The sequence below is a fragment of the Triturus cristatus genome, chromosome 11 (assembly GCF_964204655.1).
Source record: "Triturus cristatus chromosome 11, aTriCri1.1, whole genome shotgun sequence".
NCBI lineage: Eukaryota > Metazoa > Chordata > Amphibia > Caudata > Salamandridae > Triturus > Triturus cristatus.
The window spans coordinates 411,715,227-411,736,018 of NC_140594.1; the positions used below are offsets into that span (position 1 = coordinate 411,715,227).

Genomic DNA, 20,792 nt, shown 5'->3' on the forward strand with positions numbered 1-20,792 from the left:
CTCCTATACCGGGAGGGGGTTGAGGGGGGGACCCTCAGTTAGTGGTGCCTCTCTCTTTCCGAGACCAGGTTCTCTTCTTCGCACACACCCATCTCACAGCCGGACACAGTGGGACCGAGAAAACCACAGACAGTATACTGAGGTACTTCTACTGGCCCGGGATTTATAAACAGGTGAAGGACTATTGCACGAAGTGTGAGATATGCCAGCGAAGGAACCTACATCGCCCCCCAGCAGCTCCTCTGGTTCCATTACCCATCGTAGGACGGCCCTTCGATAGAATTGGAATGGATTTAATCGGACCGCTGCCACGCTCCTCCAAAGGTAACATGTACGCACTGGTACTTGTTGATTATGCAACCAGATTTATCGAGGCTTTTCCCCTGAGAGCGCCTACAACAGCTAACATAGCCGAAAGATTGATTGAGCTATGCTCCAGGGTCGGATTTCCGAAGGAGGTTTTAACAGACCAAGGTACCCCGTTTACCTCGAAATTGATGAAGGAGGTCTGTAAAACCTTAGATATACGACACTTACGGATGTCGGTGTACCACCCGCAGACGGACGGTCTCGTCGAGCGGTATAACCAGTCTCTGAAAACCACGCTAAAGAAAATGCTGTCGGCTGAAGGGCCCGAGTGGGACCGCCTCCTCCCGTTAGCCCTCTACGCCTTGAGAGCACAGAAACAGAGCAGCCTGGGATGTTCAGCCTTCGAACTCCTTTATGGCAGACATCCGAGATCCTTACTAGAAATTACCAAGGATGCATGGGAGATGGAAGGGGAACAAGAACAAAGGGACCTCCTCGACTACACACAACTCCGGTCCAAAATAGGAAAACTACGGAGCCTGGCCTATACCAATTTGGAGTTGCAAAGACAGAAGCAAAAACGATGTTATGACAAAGGAAAAAAACTCCGGACCCTAACTGTCGGCGATTGGGCATTGCTCCTGCTTCCGGCCTGCGCCAGCAAAGAAAGGGGTGAGTGGAGGGGGCCTTACGAGGTGGTTGGTACAATTGGAGATACCACCTATCGATTACGACTTTCACCATCAAAAACCCAAACATACCATATAAACCTATTGAAGAAATGGATAGAGCCTCCCCCAACAAGCGCCCACTTGCTCCTACCTCAACCCCAAAAGGAACCCTCCACCCTGAACGAACTGGTAATAAGTGAAGAACTTCCACGAGTCCAGCAGCAACAGTTACACAACATTCTCCTCCCCTTTCAGGACATATTTTCGAACAGACCCGGGAGGACATCGTTAGTGGAACATCACATCGAGACCCCGGCTGGACAGAAGGTAAAACTAAAACCATACCGCATACCGGCGGCTCGGAGAGAGGCAATCAAAAATGAAATCAGAGAGATGCTGAATCTCGGAGTGATTCGGCCCTCGAATAGTGACTGGGCCTCACCTATTGTTATGGTGCCTAAGCCAGACGGCTCGCGGCGTTTCTGCATGGACTTCCGAGCCCTAAACGCCATCTCTACGTTTGACGCCTACCCCATACCGCGCGTGGACGAGCTGATTGAAAAACTCGGAGAAGCCGCCTTTATAACAACGCTAGACCTGACAAAGGGATATTGGCAGGTGCCCCTCAGGGAAGCCGATAGGAAGAAAACGGCCTTCATCACGGACGAAGGGTTATTCGAGTTCACCGTGCTACCGTTTGGCCTTCATGGGGCCCCGGCCACTTTTCAAAGACTTATGAATGCGATCCTACAACCCTTCCCGTCATTCAGCTCAGCTTACCTGGACGACATCGTCGTATACAGCGACACTTGGGAGGAACATCTGGGACACCTAAAGACGATCCTCTCCGCACTGCAAAAAGCCGGACTACACATAAACGCCAAAAAGGCCAGAGCGGCGTTTACAAAGGTCAATTATCTTGGCTTTGTGTTAGGTGAGGGCTCTATCACCCCACAAACCTCCAAGGTCCGAGCTATTCAAGGTACCCCCTTTCCCTGTAATAAGAGAGATCTTAGGGCATTCCTAGGGCTTATCGGGTACTATCGTAGATTTATCCCCAACTTTGCAGACACCGCTGCCCCTCTTATAGACCTGCTACGCAAGGGGATAAAACAAAGGGAGTTCCTACAGCCCAGTCCTAGGGCCCTACGCGCCTTTTCAGATTTAAAAGACACCATCACAAAACAGCCGGTGTTATTGTCCCCGAACTTCTCCAAGCCCTTTATATTAGCCACAGACGCCTCAGACATGGGGATAGGGGCGGTGTTATCTCAGGAAGGAGGGGATGGGCTAGAACACCCCATACTATTTGTGAGCCGGAAACTGTTCCCGAGGGAGACCAAGTACCCAACTATTGAAAGGGAATGCCTGGCCATAAAATGGGCCATAGAGAAGCTCCAATATTACCTGGAAGGAAAACCGTTCATCCTATACACTGATCACGCCCCCCTGCAATGGATGTATAAAAATAGGAGTCAGAACCCCAGAATCCTACGCTGGTTCCTAGCCTTGCAGCCATACGCATTCACCATCAGACATAGGAAGGGCAGGGATAATGGAAACGCAGATTTCTTATCGAGGGTCTTCCCTCTCCCCGAACGGGAGAATCCAGGGGGGGAGGAGTGTGACGGGGCGTTAGACACTGTAAGGCCACTCTCCCATGAACAGAACAGCTGAGCAAAAGACGCCTCGTTGACCCCTTCTTTCCCCCTGCAGCAACCCGAGGTGACAAGACCACTGGAGGAGAGATATCCCTATTATGCACAGGACTGGCCCGCGGGAAGTGAACAGGGCTCCTTTAACTTCGCCTTTCAGGACGACGAGACCCCTCCCACCGACGACGTCACGTTGCTGGGATACACAAAAGCAGTAGGAATCCGGAAGACGACGGACGGCGTTTCCCTGGAGGCGGAAGGAGATACAGAGCGGAGGAGGAGGACGATTCGGGAGCGGAGAAGCGGAGGTAGCAGTACGGCGGAGGAGAGAACGGACGGAGACGACCCCGACAAGCCAGGAGGCCAACGTTACCACGAAGCGCCCGGCCATGTTCCCAGGGGAGGAGCGTGGCTCGAGCAGGTACGTGGAAGGGTAGCGGGTTGGTTGGGGAAAACCGCCTCACCTCCTCTGGTAAACCCAGACCCGTAGCACCTATATCGCACCCGGTACCCTGCCATAGTGTCCCCCTCGCACGTGCACCCCCTCACAGTCACAATCGAGAGAGCGCACTAAAAGCACTGGGTTTCCCTCACCCCCGGCCCCCATTTTGCCCCGACGCACAAGATCCCCGGTCCTAACTCCTACTTCTCATTTCTTTTGGTTCCACAAACGGAGGGAAGACTCGGAGGGATTGTTTTGAACTAGGCAGTGGTATTTTTAATAGAGACTAGGCGCTTGTAGTGAGTACACCTGGTATTAGTGACGTTCTAAATCAGTGGCGGTGCTCAAGGGTAGGGGAGAACCACTAGCCTCCCAAAATGATTGTGGCCAGAGCCACAAAAGTCAAGAACAAAGGTACCCAAGCACACGCAGAAATAAAGTTTACATAAATTATTGCGTCAAGTAGAACATGTAACACAATAAGTGAATCTCCGTTTCTTTCTTCAATTTAATATTCTTGTTCTCATAGTAATTTTGCAGTCTTCACAGTGGTTTCCAAGCCAACACGTGTTTCGTCGCCTCTAGTATTATTGTACATGCGACTTGTTCACGGCTAGGTACAAATTGATATGGTAAATTAACATTAGTCCAACTGTTAACTCAAGAAGTTTGCATACATTTGTTGACACTTTAAACAAATGTGCTCCCAGGGTAGGTGTCAGAATTATGGTTTTTCTACGTGGGAGGTGGTATCACAAGGCTATAGTGTAATTAGCATGCACCGTGAGATCAGGTGAATACTAGCCTTCTTGCATCAGTTTGTGACCAACCAGATACATCTAGCTCTAGCGTGAGGGTGACATATTGTGAAGTTTCACATATGTGATATACATCCTTTTTATGTGCTGTCAACTAAGTGAGCCATGCGGTATGCAGAGTCAATAACCCGAATAGGTAGTATAAGGGCAGAAGCCATCTATATAGATACTAGTGAAGGTAAATTAAGCTAATGTGTTATTTATTCCAAGTGAAAAGGAGAGTAAACTGACCTGAACACTGTCTAGTAATCAATCACTGCAATGAATAAGGTACAAAAGAAAAAATTGTACATATAGCTATTAGTAACCACGTAAGTGGGACACAAAAAAATTGAAGTGATTAAGCTCATAACAGGCATGTGCCAGGAAGAAATACATACTTTATGTATGACGATAATTACAGGTCATACAGACAATCGACGGGGGGGGGGGGGGGGGCAATCCTTGTAAGGTAGACGAATATCTTCGGTAGCTGTGCTCAATATTTAAGGAAAAGTTCCCATCTAAAGATCAACAAGACAAATAATAGTTTCCGTATGAGGAACTATTATTGCGATCGAAAGTGTACAAAAACCCCCAAAAGGGGGAGGGAGGGTAGAACACAGAATATGTGCGTCCTCGGTATTGTTGGTGAATCTCTTACCTCCGAGTAGTGGAGAATGTATCTGTTGTATGCGACTGCCCCCATCCGCGTCTGGCTCCAATTCGAGTTGCCGGTTAGACTCGCTCGCCATGTTTTTTAACTCGCAATCGGAAGTCACATGACCATCTGTCATGTGTACAGATAAAGAGTTCGTAACCGCAGGCGCCATGTATAAGGCTGTTGCGTTTCGTATTATCCAATGTATGTTGTGGGGTAAAATGTGATTAATATCAATCCCGTGGCTTGTTCTAAACATAGAGAAGTTACGTGTATGTATGCATTTTGATGCCGGTAAAATGAACACGGCGTTTGGTCAAGTGTGTGTATAAGATATCAGGTTGGGGCTGGTGCCTTAGAATATACATAAAACGTAATGTGTAGGCAATGTCAGAATCATGATACCAAAACCGGTTCATAATTCAAATATAGCGTCGCGTTCGGACCTTGTAATGCCAAGAAATGGCGGCCATCTTGGATCAGGTAAATCCTAATTAATACGGAGAGAAATTGACGAAACGCGGTGGGGTCAACTTTATTAAGTAACTGAAATGAGCAAGGATTGTACGGCATATGTAGTCAGCTGAACCCCGTATTGAAGCTGACAGGCGATATGTCTGTTAAGATTGTGTCGATTTGGTCTATTATTCAGAACAAGATCCTAAAATTCTATCTACATAGGAAATGATTGGGCCCTGAGAAGGATAAGTGTAATGCCCAAAAAGTTGCAGAACTGGTATCAAGAACCACGGGGAATCGGGCAAGAGCCTGTATATAGAGTATATCTATGCGTACAGGACAATACTGAGAATTATTATGTATATTAGAGACTGTACATACCGCTTGTGTAATAAAGTGGTGACTTATAGATTGTAGTTGTCAATGGTTATAGTGCAGAGGTGAGTGACATCTTAAAACATGATAAACGTATATTTACAAACATTGAACTGCATATGTACATAATTTACATAATTATCATAGATGCTGGACTACTGTGTATACATGACTGGAGATGATGTATCACTATGTTTACTTGTGTGGTCCTATTTTTATTTGCCAAGAAAATAATGCATTTCATCATCGACATTCATCCCTATATCAGTCGTACGTAATTTCAGAATCCAGGATGCTTCGTTCCTGCGAAGTGTGAGTTCTCTATTACCCCCTCTGGGGTTTCTCATTGTCTGCTCTATACCGTAGAATAGAAAGTCCTTATGTGCACCTTGTGATTGGCATTCAAGGATGTGTGTCGCGATGGGTTATCTGCGGTCCCCCTGCTTAACAGCCCTCATGTGTTCGCCTATCCTGACACGTAAGGGACGTATCGTGCTCCCCACATATTTTCTGTTACATCAGCACTCGATGATGTATACTACAAAACTCGTGTTACAGTTGATATTTGTAAGAATCTTGTAGCATCTGTCATTAGGACCCACATGTTCTAATTTCTTGCTGTATGCCCATTTGCAGGCTGAGCAATGGCCGCACCTGTGGAAGCCCACCATATATGTAGACAGCCAGTTCCTACTGATAGGGGGTGCGGGATAGCTAGGGCTAAGGAGACTTCTAAGACAGGTCCCTTTTCTGTAGGTGATCTCTGGTTTGCTGTCAATCACCCCTGTCATTGTCTCATCTTTCTTAAGGATGTGCCAGTGTCTATTCAGACTCTTCACTAGGATGTCAGAGAGGTTGTCAAAATTCGTAATGAACCTGACTTTGTTCTCCTCTTTCTTTCTACTAGTGGTATCCCTTAAGGTCGTGTCTCTTTTCATCCTCTTGATCCTAGACTCAGCTTTCTTAAGGGTTTTCGTATTGTAACCTAGAGACTTGAAGCGTTTGGTCATTTCTTCAGTACATTTTGTGAAGTCAGAATCTACACTACAATTGCGTCTAGCTCTGACAAATTCCCCATAGGGAATAGCATTAATCTGGTGCTTGGGGTGCGCGCTGGACGCATGCAGTATCGCATTGCACGCTGTCTCTTTGCGATATAATCTGCTGTTGATCTGATTGTTTTCTATATACAGTTCTGTATCGAGAAATGTCACCTTCACCTTGCTATGCTCATGCGTAAACCTGATGTTCCATGTATTATCATTAAGGTGTTCCACAAATCTCATAAGTTTTATATCGTCTCCTGTCCAAATCATCAGGCAGTCGTCAATATATCTGCCCCAGAAGAGAATGAACTCTGTCCATTCCGATCCATGATGGCCCCAGATCCACTCCTCCTCAAACCAACCCATGAAAAGATTGGCGTACGAAGGAGAGAATCTGGAGCCCATGGCAACTCCCTGTTTCTGACGGTACCATTTATCCTTAAAGAGAAAAACATTGTTGTCAAGGATGAGTTCTATCATGGTAATGAGCATCTCTGTGTGTTCCCATGTGCTAGCAGATCTAGTGCTGAGAATTTTCCTAATGGCTTTCAATCCACATTCTCTTTTGATGCTCGTGTACAGTGCTGTAACATCTAGTGTTACAAGCGTCATGTCAGGCCCCCACGTGATGTCCGTCAAAAGACCTAAGATGTGTTTGGTATCTCGTATAAATGATGGAAGGTTATACACCAATGGTTTCAAGAAGATGTCAACATATTCAGACAGTCTTTCTGTGGGACCTTCTATCCCAGAGATGATAGGCCTACCTGGTAAACCATTGGTGTATAACCTTCCATCATTTATACGAGATACCAAACACATCTTAGGTCTTTTGACGGACATCACGTGGGGGCCTGACATGACACTTGTAACACTAGATGTTACAGCACTGTACACGAGCATCAAAAGAGAATGTGGATTGAAAGCCATTAGGAAAATTCTCAGCACTAGATCTGCTAGCACATGGGAACACACAGAGATGCTCATTACCATGATAGAACTCATCCTTGACAACAATGTTTTTCTCTTTAAGGATAAATGGTACCGTCAGAAACAGGGAGTTGCCATGGGCTCCAGATTCTCTCCTTCGTACGCCAATCTTTTCATGGGTTGGTTTGAGGAGGAGTGGATCTGGGGCCATCATGGATCGGAATGGACAGAGTTCATTCTCTTCTGGGGCAGATATATTGACGACTGCCTGATGATTTGGACAGGAGACGATATAAAACTTATGAGATTTGTGGAACACCTTAATGATAATACATGGAACATCAGGTTTACGCATGAGCATAGCAAGGTGAAGGTGACATTTCTCGATACAGAACTGTATATAGAAAACAATCAGATCAACAGCAGATTATATCGCAAAGAGACAGCGTGCAATGCGATACTGCATGCGTCCAGTGCGCACCCCAAGCACCAGATTAATGCTATTCCCTATGGGGAATTTGTCAGAGCTAGACGCAATTGTAGTGTAGATTCTGACTTCACAAAATGTACTGAAGAAATGACCAAACGCTTCAAGTCTAGAGGTTACAATACGAAAACCCTTAAGAAAGCTGAGTCTAGGATCAAGAGGATGAAAAGAGACACGACCTTAAGGGATACCACTAGTAGAAAGAAAGAGGAGAACAAAGTCAGGTTCATTACGAATTTTGACAACCTCTCTGACATCCTAGTGAAGAGTCTGAATAGACACTGGCACATCCTTAAGAAAGATGAGACAATGACAGGGGTGATTGACAGCAAACCAGAGATCACCTACAGAAAAGGGACCTGTCTTAGAAGTCTCCTTAGCCCTAGCTATCCCGCACCCCCTATCAGTAGGAACTGGCTGTCTACATATATGGTGGGCTTCCACAGGTGCGGCCATTGCTCAGCCTGCAAATGGGCATACAGCAAGAAATTAGAACATGTGGGTCCTAATGACAGATGCTACAAGATTCTTACAAATATCAACTGTAACACGAGTTTTGTAGTATACATCATCGAGTGCAGATGTAACAGAAAATATGTGGGGAGCACGATACGTCCCTTACGTGTCAGGATAGGCGAACACATGAGGGCTGTTAAGCAGGGGGACCGCAGATATCCCATCGCGACACACATCCTTGAATGCCAATCACAAGGTGCACATAAGGACTTTCTATTCTACGGTATAGAGCAGACAATGAGAAACCCCAGAGGGGGTAATAGAGAACTCACACTTCGCAGGAACGAAGCATCCTGGATTCTGAAATTACGTACGACTGATATAGGGATGAATGTCGATGATGAAATGCATTATTTTCTTGGCAAATAAAAATAGGACCACACATGTAAACATAGTGATACATCATCTCCAGTCATGTATACACAGTAGTCCAGCATCTATGATAATTATGTAAATTATGTACATATGCAGTTCAATGTTTGTAAATATACGTTTATCATGTTTTAAGATGTCACTCACCTCTGCACTATAACCATTTATTACACAAGCGGTATGTACAGTCTCTAATATACATAATAATTCTCAGTATTGTCCTGTACGCATAGATATACTCTATATACAGGCTCTTGCCCGATTCCCCGTGGTTCTTGATACCAGTTCTGCAACTTTTTGGCATTACACTTATCCTTCTCAGGGCCCAATCATTTCCTATGTAGATAGAATTTTAGGATCTTGTTCTGAATAATAGACCAAATCGACACAATCTTAACAGACATATCGCCTGTCAGCTTCAATACGGGGTTCAGCTGACTACATATGCCGTACAATCCTTGCTTATTTCAGTTACTTAATAAAGTTGACCCCACCGCGTTTCGTCAATTTCTCTCCGTATTAATTAGGATTTACCTGATCCAAGATGGCCGCCATTTCTTGGCATTACAAGGTCCGAACGCGACGCTATATTTGAATTATGAACCGGTTTTGGTATCATGATTCTGACATTGCCTACACATTACGTTTTATGTATATTCTAAGGCACCAGCCCCAACCTGATATCTTATACACACACTTGACCAAACGCCGTGTTCATTTTACCGGCATCAAAATGCATACATACACGTAACTTCTCTATGTTTAGAACAAGCCACGGGATTGATATTAATCACATTTTACCCCACAACATACATTGGATAATACGAAACGCAACAGCCTTATACATGGCGCCTGCGGTTACGAACTCTTTATCTGTACACATGACAGATGGTCATGTGACTTCCGATTGCGAGTTAAAAAACATGCCGAGCGAGTCTAACCGGCAACTCGAATTGGAGCCAGACGCGGATGGGGGCAGTCGCATACAACAGATACATTCTCCACTACTCGGAGGTAAGAGATTCACCAACAATACCGAGGACGCACATATTCTGTGTTCTACCCTCCCTCCCCCTTTTGGGGGTTTTTGTACACTTTCGATCGCAATAATAGTTCCTCATACGGAAACTATTATTTGTCTTGTTGATCTTTAGATGGGAACTTTTCCTTAAATATTGAGCACAGCTACCGAAGATATTTGTCTACCTTACAAGGATTGGGCCCCCCCCGTCGATTGTCTGTATGACCTGGAATTATCGTCATACATAAAGTATGTATTTCTTCCTGGCACATGCCTGTTATGAGCTTAATCACTTCAATTTTTTTGTGTCCCACTTACGTGGTTACTAATAGCTATATGTACAATTTTTTCTTTTGTACCTTATTCATTGCAGTGATTGATTACTAGACAGTGTTCAGGTCAGTTTACTCTCCTTTTCACTTGGAATAAATAACACATTAGCTTAATTTACCTTCACTAGTATCTATATAGATGGCTTCTGCCCTTATACTACCTATTCAGGTTATTGACTCTGCATACCGCATGGCTCATTTAGTTGACAGCACATAAAAAGGATGTATATCACATATGTGAAACTTCACAATATGTCACCCTCACGCTAGAGCTAGATGTATCTGGTTGGTCACAAACTGATGCAAGAAGGCTAGTATTCACCTGATCTCACGGTGCATGCTAATTACACTATAGCCTTGTGATACCACCTCCCACGTAGAAAAACCATAATTCTGACACCTACCCTGGGAGCACATTTGTTTAAAGTGTCAACAAATGTATGCAAACTTCTTGAGTTAACAGTTGGACTAATGTTAATTTACCATATCAATTTGTACCTAGCCGTGAACAAGTCGCATGTACAATAATACTAGAGGCGACGAAACACGTGTTGGCTTGGAAACCACTGTGAAGACTGCAAAATTACTATGAGAACAAGAATATTAAATTGAAGAAAGAAACGGAGATTCACTTATTGTGTTACATGTTCTACTTGACGCAATAATTTATGTAAACTTTATTTCTGCGTGTGCTTGGGTACCTTTGTTCAAGACTCGGAGGGATCCCCACCGCGGACTCGACAGCAACTGGCCAGACACCGCCTAGGAGCTTGCCGAGGAACTTCGCGCTGAGTGTCACCCAGACAGTTACAAAGACCGGAAGAGCCAGAGACTTACCATCATTGTACAGGACCGTATTGAGAGAACCCCTGTATAAGGTTGAGAATAAAGTGCTCAACCTAAACTGCATTCACTTGTTTGTCGTCTCTGTCACACCAGACTTGCCACACATTGTTTTGGAGAGTTTTGACATGTGGAAGAAGTGGAGGAAAGGGAATATTGAAATTTTTAATCTGTGGAGAGGCCCAGTTAAGGAAGGGGTGGGGTTCCTTCGTTATAACACCAGCTAAATGTTAAACAAACCACAGAAGCGTATAGGCTGTTGGTTATGAAGTTGGACTGCGCATAAGGGATATCTTATAGAAATATTTAAACTGTAACATTTGCTTTCTAATCCCTTGCTCCTACGTAAAGCCTATTGTAGATTTCCTTCTTCCCAGCCCATCACTACACGACCTTTGTGTGGTCTCACTCTGACATATGAATTCCCCTCAGCCCTTTTAGGTTACCTGGCAGGTTTAGCCCTATTTAATCTTACCAATTAGCCGGACAGGCACCAAGGGTTCAGGACTAGCTAGCTCAGCAATATTTAACCTCCAATGGAATGCTCCGTTTTTTTGTTCTTAACCAGAAAACATGTGCACCACACTCTTTAATATGATGATTCTCCAGTAAGTGGAGTCAGGTTGGTTGATATTTAATGTACTGCTCACTTCTCTCCTATGACTGTCGTTCTCCATGTTCCTTTCCTTACCTCCTCCTGAATATCTTTTCTTTCGCCACTCTCTCCATCTTGTTTTTCCACTGTGTCACTTTCTGTCCTCTCCTATATATTTCTCATCTCATCACTTTTTGTCTTCATTTCAAAGTCTCTATTTCTTTCACTGCTTGCTGCCAATTCTGTGCTCATGGTTTCTGTTCACTATGGATTCAGTAGTCATTGTTTCTGTTCACTATGGTGCTTTTAGCTTTTTTTTTACTGTGTTTTCTTTTCTCTCAACCATTGTCCACATCTTTCATGCCTCTCTTCAGTTTCTAACGTAATTTGAATGCACACTCCCTCTTTTTACTGTGACACACCACCCTCTTCTTTATCCATGGACCGTTCTCTCCCTTTTCGTGCCACCATAAACTGTGTATCCTTTTGCCCATTTTCACCCCGTCATATCTTCCATATTTCTCTGGTGTAAGCTAATTGGAAGGGGTCCTGTACTTTGGTGTATGGATTTGTGTCTGACCACTTTAAATGTTCAATACAAATAATCAGGTTGTGAGAGAATGGATCACTTGTCCTGTCAAATCAGGGTCTTTAGTATTGGAGAACTGTTTAGAAAACCCTCATATGAGTACACAGGTCGGGCGGTGTATCTTGATTCTCCGCCTTCGTGTACTGTCACAGCATCTTCATTGGGTTTCTTTCGTATGTATGCTGTCCTCCACCTGGAGGTAGACCAACTGATTTTTCAGTAGTGTCCAGATATCAAAAAGAAAGAGGGATTTGCAACTGCTTATAAGTGGTGAAATTAAAATTCCCTACTGCACTCAAATACAGCAAAAATTTTATTAAAGATGCGAGTGAAGTGGGAAGTTAAAATGAAAAGGTGATGTTGTAATAGACAGAGTTACTAGTCTATTGCATCAGTGGGTAAGGTCAACATGTTTCAGCCTTCTCGCTCATTCTTAAGGCTTTCGTCAGGACCAGAGTGTGGAGGGGGCTCGTTCTGCCGCCTTTTCTAAGTGATCAGGTAGTCACTTTTATGTTAGTTCATTCGTAGAGTTGTTGTCTCTGTAATTGAATTAAAATCATATGTGCATTATGATCATCGTTATACCCTCTATTGATAGTTAATAATACAGTGACCATTTGTCCTACATCATTTAATTATGCTATGACAGTATTAACATAAATTACTTGTTTTTGTGCTATTGAATAGACAATTCAACAGGGGTCTTGGCGCGCTTGTGCTCATTCGAGGCAATCGTGGGGGGGGCTGGTAATAGAACTGAGAGAGGAGGGATGTTAAATTAGAAAGGTTAAAAGATGCGGGTTACCGGCATGATTTAAATGGTTAATTGCGCCTATGTAGATTATGGAAAATCTGTGCGTGTGTGCCGTGTTTGTGAATTCGGCAAATAACATTAGTTCACTGTGGTACAATATGACTGGCGAACACGCGAATACCATATGCGTGTCATTCTGCCATTTGTTAAGAAGGTTTCAAAAATATAGTTTATCGGCATAATTTAAATGTATAATAGCGCATTGTCAGATTGGTGAAAATTCTGTGCGCGTATGTCGAACTCGTAAACTCGGCAAAAAATGCAGTGAATTAACGTCAGTTCACTGTGGTGTAATGTGACTAGCGAGAACGCGGGTGCCATTAGATTAGTCGAGTGCGTGTCATTCTGCATTAATTACCTTCTTAAATACCATTTTGTGGCTCCCTCAGGACATCAGGGATCAGGGAAGGAACCTGTTCCTGTAGAATTAGATGTAATTTAGTAAAGAGTCGCTTACCGCGTTTGTCGTCTACCTCGTGGTTACGAGAAGTGAGTGCTTACCGGTTCTTCCTATCACGCAACTTGTGCTGTCTCTGATCGCGGTGTCCCGGTTAACGTGGGGCCGCATATCGTTCGTATTTACATAGCCTGTCAGGAGTTAAAGACTGAGAAAGGACTCACACAATGTCGCAATGGTTGGCACTGTGGTTGGCAGTGTAAAAGAAGTTATGGAAAAGAGACTAAATCTAATTTACAATTTTCTATTGACAATTCTTTTAAGGTGTAAGAGATGGGTGTCAGGAGTTTCAGTAACACTGTAAGTTGTCAAATCGTCATAGAAAGAATGATCTATATTCTAATTGTTGGACTGGGACATATTTTGGTGGCGAGAATACCTTTTAACAAGATGTCACGCTAGTGTATGCCAAGGGATAAAATCGTTCAACCCTTCTGTATCTGTTCTGAGACGGTGTATCCAACGTTGTTCTTTTTCAAACAGGACGCGTTCAGCAATATTGGTTGTCACATGTATGGTTTCCAAAACCACCCATTTAAGATCTTCTGTGCTGTGGTTTTTTTCAATGTAATGTTTGCTCATCTTTGTTGTGGCTTTCTTGCAATTCACATTGCTCTTGTGTTCTCCTATGCGGAGTTTGACTTTCCGGCATGTCATGCCTATATACCTACTTTTGCATGGACAGGTGATCATGTATATCACGTGGCTGGTGTTGCAGTTCGTGTGATGTCGTAGGGTCCATACAAAGTTGGGTAGCAATTCAAGGGTTTTAGTGGCAGTGGTGAGTTTGCATACTACGCATGATCCACATGGTTCCATGATTGGACTCATATTCCAGATTGCTGTTATGCTCTCTTTATTCATAATTGGTGTTGGTCTGGTATGTACCAATTGGTTCTTCAGGTTTCGTGTCCTTTTGTTAGCAAACCTAGGTTTAGGCCATTGCAGGGTATTTGAAGTTAGGATTCTCCAATTCCGGTTTATGATTTTCTTGACAGTGTTGGTGGAAGTGTTATAAGTGGTAACACATGTCAGAAGGTCTGGAGGTGGTGTCTTCGGTGTTGTTTCCAGAAGACTCTCTCTTGCTTGGTTCCGTGCTCTCTTTTGGCATTTCTTGATGATTCTGTTAGGGTAGTTTCGCTGGTGTAGTTTCATTTCCAGATTTTTAGCTTGTTCTTTGTAGTTCTCAATGGTGCTGCAGTTACGCCTAAGACGTAGGAACTGGCTGTAAGGCAAGTTCTCTCTCAAAGGTCGAGGATGGAAGCTGTTGTACGAGAGTATACTGTTCCGTGCAGTGGGTTTGTAAAATGTCTTAGTCTGCAGAGTGTTGTTCTCTGTATAGATGGTTATGTCAAGGAAGTCAAGTTCTTTCCTGTTTGATGTACATGTAAACTTCAAGCATTCATCCCTGCTGTTCATCCATGTTAGGAATTTATTCAGTGTTTCCTGTGAGTCTTCCCATATCATGATAATATCGTCAATGTAACGACGCCAGAATCGTATGTGTGATTGATAAGGGTTGCTCTCATTCTGTATGAACTGTTGCTCGAAGGTACTTACGTAAAGCCCGGCCACACTAGGGGCAAAGGTACTACCCATAGATGTACCGTGGCATTGACCAAACAGCATCCCTTCATATGCAAAATAGTTCTCTGTGAGTGCCATCCGGCAGCATTCCAGTATGAAATGTCTAGGTGTATGGTGGTTCCATATTTCAGAGAATAAAATATTCTCAAGAGTATCCAAGGTCTTCTGTTGGGGTAGGCTAGTGTAGAGACTCTCTACATCGAGTCCTACCAGATACATCGTTCTTTCATCGTACACCTGGCCTTCAAGTTGGTTGAGGAGGTCTCGTGTGTCTTTAAGGTATGTAGTAGTGCTCTGTACCAATGGTTTGAGGAAATAGTCTGCAAATTGCGACAATGGTTCTAATTATTTGTATTAACCATTGGAAGCAGGATGGATCACTGCTTCTCATTCCCTCCCCTTTGATATTTACATTTACACTTTAAATGTTCACCATCCGCCACTGGTCAAATTTTTTTTTTAATGCTTGCCTGGGATAATATGTAGAGTAAATAGAATGTATTAAACTGCGCTTCCCTGCACGTTCTTGCGTCTTGACAGTTTATGGATACAAGAAACTAATTACTGAAGTTTGCGGAGCACATTTTAACTGTCTGCACTGAGAGAGAGAGAGCTGTTATTATGTGTTTAAATTATGATATTGAATAGGGTCAGTCTGCTGCTCCATGTGTGCAGCTGCTTGTTTCCCAATTGCTGCACTCTGCATCGGCTAATGCTTCACGCTGGTTTTCGTCTTCCGGTTGGCGCGTTCAGTGCTAAATGTTATAATAAAATAACATTAGTAAGTAAAATGCAAACCATAGAGCCTTTTCTGTGTAAGAGCCGTTAGAGTCTATTTTGATGTGCCAACTCACCTGCTGTCTTCCATGCCGGTAGCACTGCTCCACGGTTCGCTCAAAAGGCACAGGTCAGAGTGGTGAATCTGCTACCATTGCAAATGACGTCTGCACAGTGAGTCCGACTCTCACACTGCATGCAGCACTGAACAGGCAAGAATCGAGCACAGATTACTGCAACCAGTCCACTACTTTTGCAGCTTAGAGACATTACAGCTGAGCTACGTGTTTTTCATGTTGGTGCCTCACATCCTTCTGTTGTGGGCTGGGTCCCACATGGGACAGAGAAGACCTGGAATCTACACGAATTCTCTGCATTCTGACTTGACTGATTGTTTGCTGGCAGCAAGGAGGACCCAGGGGGGCGAGTGTAGGTGAAGGCTGCTATGGCATCTGTGTTTTAGTAGTTAAACTATCATGCTATAGCAGCTCTTGATAAATAACATTAATGCTTCAATCATTCTGAGTTGGCTGCGCCCCCTGTCCTGTGGTGTACTGATGCTGCTCTGCTCAGTTTTCAGCTGCCTGCAGTTAGTAAACTTTAGTTCAGCGACTTCTTCTTAGTTTGTGGTTGCGCCAATGGTTGTAATTTCTGATATTATTTATGTCTAAATTACTTAATGTTGTCGTGAGAAAGTGTCACTCATAGTCGTTAAAATGTCACTCATAATTACACTGAAATTGTGAAAATGTCACAAATAGTCTGAAACCTTGGCAGCTATGGTTTTGAGTGTCACCCATTATAGTTTCTTTAAATATGATGGAGAAGGAAGTTATGAAAAACTGCCATGCCTTAACTTTTGAAGCGTTTTCGGAAGGCTTAATAGATCCGTGACTTCATATCAACGCTAGAATGCGTGCTCTCTTTCCACCTATCGAAATGTGACAACATTTCCTCAATTGGTTTCCTGGTGTCATAGAGAGTGCGGTTCAAGCCTCGCCCCCAATCCATTTCTTTCAGGATACGACATGGACCTTGCAATAAGGTCTCTATTCTGACTGCGGTGATGGTCCATCCCTGTGCGGCATGACGTTTTGTGCGCGCATTTCAAGCCTCGGTTTCAGTCTAACTCACTTCCTTTTTACTTCCATGGCCAAACATTGTGCCGGATAGTGAAGTCGAGGCTTGGATCGCACAGATCTGCCACTTGTCGCACGCATGCGCATTCTTTTGTGGAGTCTTTGCCATGGCTGCCAAATACAGGATGTGCCGGTTGTGGGCCTTGTCCCTCCTTTTGCTGTTGCTTCAGCTTGGTCTCTCCAGCGCCCTTTATTTCCATATCGGGGAGACCGAAAAGAGGTGCTTTATAGAGGAAATCCCGGACGAGACTATGGTCATAGGTGAGGTGGAGACGGGGGAATGGACGAGGTGGCGGATTAAACGAAACACTGCATATGCACTTGGGTAGATCCAGGGCTTTAAGTGGGTCCGGTCCTACCAATGCTCTGCTCCGGCAGTTCTAAAAAGCAGGTGCTGAGACGGGTCCCTATCGGGCTTTTCATTTTGTCCTCACCCTCAGGGTGGAAAATAAATCTTAACTCTGTAGCACTACCACCTGTCGCTGCCTATGATGTAACAACAGAGACGCGTTATAGATGTTTCAGTCTCATAATTTCAGAACCGAAGCATTTTTTATTTTGCATACAACTAAGCTATTGTTTTGCTAATTTATCTTATGCAATTAACGACCATTGACAAAGCCAATAGCCCTGGCTTGTTAATGTGATGTTACTTTTAGTGTGTGTATATATATATATATATGGATGCAATGACGAAAGAGGTAGCAACATACCAGTCGGATGGCACACAGATTTTTACCTTAGTGTTTTTAAGCCACGCCTGTAATTACATCGGCCACGCCCCTTTGAAAGACTACAGGTTTTTCACCCCACTTAAATCCCTGGGTAGATCATAGACCTAAAGTAGCAGAACATTTATCAGATGATACAAATGTAACCTGGCCCAGGAAAGAATCATGATTGTGGATGCCATCAACCTGTAAACCCTCAGCCACTCTCTTGGCAGGAGCAGTTTGGCTTGATAACTGTTTTGCCAAGTCCAATTTTAGTGATTCAATTTGCATCTGTGGAAAAAGAAGAATCTTTCCTTCCTTGGTGTTGAACTATAGTTTCTGTGAATGTTCCATATTTGATTTTTCGCGATTCAAGAGGCGAGCGCGCGCCTTTATCGCTTTGCATACCTCTCTGTCATCTCCTGCTTAGACAAACAAATGAGCCACTCATTGAGATATGGAAACAGTTCGGTGCACTTATCAAGGATGAACCCCAACAAGGGAGCCATCACTTTAGTGAATAACCTCGGAGAGGTGGACAAATCAGAAGGAAATCCCTGAAATTTTTAGTGACTTTGAGAGGACGGATGTACTGGTATGTGAAGGTAATCGCCCTGCAGACCTGTGGATGTTAATAAGTCACCCACATTTATGAAAGGAACAATCAGTTGCAAAGGAAGCATTTTGAATTTTGCGAGTGACAAAAGAATTCACAGACTTGCGATCCAGGCCCGGTCTGTATTCTCCTGTCTCTTTTCTGACCAAAACCAAAATGGAATACCTTCCTTTTTCACGCTGATGAAAGTGACATTGTGCTATTGCACTTTTTTCCAACAGTTTCTGTATTCCACTTTGTAAAGGCTCACCTTTCCGCTTTGGTTGGAAGAGGGTAGCACAGAAGCATTTGGGAGGAAAAGAATTTAAATCTATCCAATGTCTTTCTCTGATAACCTGGAGCACCCAAGTGTCTTAAATTGCACATGCCTATTCATTCGGATAAAACTTAAGTCTTTCTCCCACTGCAAGTTCCAAGTAAACCTCAACATATCCAGGACTTTGAGGCTGCCTGGTTCTGATTTGCTGCTCCAGGTTGCTAGGACTGAGATTTGTCAGGAGTGACCTCTTCCCTCCCTCAAAAGGTCTTATTTTCCTCCTCTGACCTGAAAGGATGGTTGAAATGCACAGCAGAAACATGAATATCTTTCCTAGAGGCTTGCTTTTCTGGGGCCAGTATTTTCTTATTCTCAGCCGATGATTTTTTAAAAATGTTTACTTTTTATCATACTGTCTTACTGATTACCAAATAACTTTGCTCCAGAAAGAGGCATTTTTATCAGCAGGATGCGTTTGCCTTCCACGGTCTCCTTTATAACTGGCGGTGAGCTTTCTCTACTGAGGTAGAGCAGTACCACAAGTGTCATAAGAAATGACTGACAAAAATGTCACTTGTTGTTTCCATGTTCTTTTATGTAGGCATTGCTTCTGCCCCCCTGATCCAGCTGTTCAGTCAGGGCTTGAAAATCTTTCATGAGGGACTGCACCATACAACTGGCATAAGCTGTAGCCCTTACAGAAAAGTTTGAGCCTACATAAGCCCTCTTCAATGCCAGGTCCATCATCTTGGCAATAAGATCCAATGGCATAGCATCCTCTGAAACCATGACACCTTGAGTATCCAACCTTGCCATTAGCGAATCTACTTTTACCATGAAAGGGCATTAATCAGAAACTCCCTGCGACTGCTGTCTTGATACGAAACGTGCAAAAGTATGCTTGTGCACCTCTTTCCATTCTGACTCAAAAACTTTTATATCAGCACTGTGTAACTGAAGAGATTCAGGTTCATCTAGCATAGGGGGATATGGAAATGCGTATTAAGTTCAATGTGTTCCAACATTCCTTTCATCTCCATGTTCTGAGTTATTATCCTTCTGATATCCTTAGTTTCATCAGACTCTATACGATCTTTTTTAGAGAAAGAGCAACGTCTATAGCCTTAAAAGCACCAGCCACTGTTGCTTGTATCCTATTCTGTAAATCAGCCATTGTAGAAACTGTCGTAGCAAGCTTCACATCATCTGTAGCCCCTTCCTTCACATTGTGGCTTTTCCCAGTGCATTGTTTGACAGCACTGCGGCGAGATGGAGGTGAAAGAACAACATGCTCCCACTACGGGTCTCGAATTAAGACTCAAGGGTTTGTCTAAGAAGGAGCACTTAAGCACGCCACCTACAAAGGCCTGCATGCGCTTTCTGGTTGAATCTCCTAACAAATACGACAAATCATTTAGTGAGAAGGTTCATACATGCAGACGAAAGAGAAACTAGCCATCTATCCCGCTTCCCGCATTCAAATAAAACCGATCTGGGCGAAGCATCCTGTTAAAAAATGGGCCACTGACAGTCTCAGTGGCTTAGCCCTAGCAGGAGCTCTTACATTCGGTCTGTTAAACACCCAGTGGGTCTGCCACGCACAAATTGTTACCATGATGTCTCAACAAAAGAAATTAAAATCCTATCTGACCTACAACAACAAAGAACTCTACAGAATAAGTCAACAGTATGTGAGATTGGTGGCCTTAGCACTTGTACCATGTGACACTAAGTATACTGGAGGTAATGTTGGAGGAATAGGAAGCTATATGGTTGAAAAATGAGCTTAGTGATTCATCTGGTAAGCTGAGCTATCGCTCAAGGTGAAAGGAATATGGCTGGGAAGAAGTGATATGTTATATGTAGATATGCTGAGTTGATGATGGCAAGTTGATGTTGAGACTTACCTTGTAAATGATAGAAGAGGCTGGCTACAGATGTATAAGTATTTGTGAAGTGCAAACCTTTTTGCAAATCATCAGTGTGCTATATGTAAGAAGTTGACTGGGGCCTACAGCAGTGAGGTGGGCAAGCATAACTTACATACAGGTGAAAGGCCTTTCTTCAGCTGGTGTCCATTCGTAGTGGCAGTGATAGTAGTTAATTTTGGACGATGTGTTATTATAAGAGAATAGTCTTCAATTGCTTTCTGAAAAGGAGAGGGAACGCTTATCCGATCTGTATCATGATGGAGTTCCACCTTTGGGGTGGAGAAGGTGAAGCACATGCTAAGGAAGCAAGTGGCATTAATATACCACGATAGCTAGCTTGGATATGCCATTTGAAGTATGGGAATTAAGATGTGCCATTTTATGGGTAAAGAGTATGCTAGG

The 20,792-nt window shown here is 43.7% G+C and overlaps 1 protein-coding gene across 1 annotated transcript in view; it reads left to right on the plus strand.

Moving 5' to 3' along the window:
• Nucleotides 1-16,906: 16,906 nt before the first annotated feature.
• TMED4 (transmembrane p24 trafficking protein 4) overlaps nucleotides 16,907-20,792 on the plus strand; it is a 64,620-nt gene continuing 60,734 nt past the window's right edge. Inside the window, exon 1 of the mRNA XM_085636088.1 lies at nucleotides 16,907-17,135. Within this exon, the coding sequence (XP_085492214.1) occupies nucleotides 16,982-17,135 (154 nt within the window). The 5' untranslated portion in view covers nucleotides 16,907-16,981. The remainder of the gene's footprint in view (nucleotides 17,136-20,792) is intronic.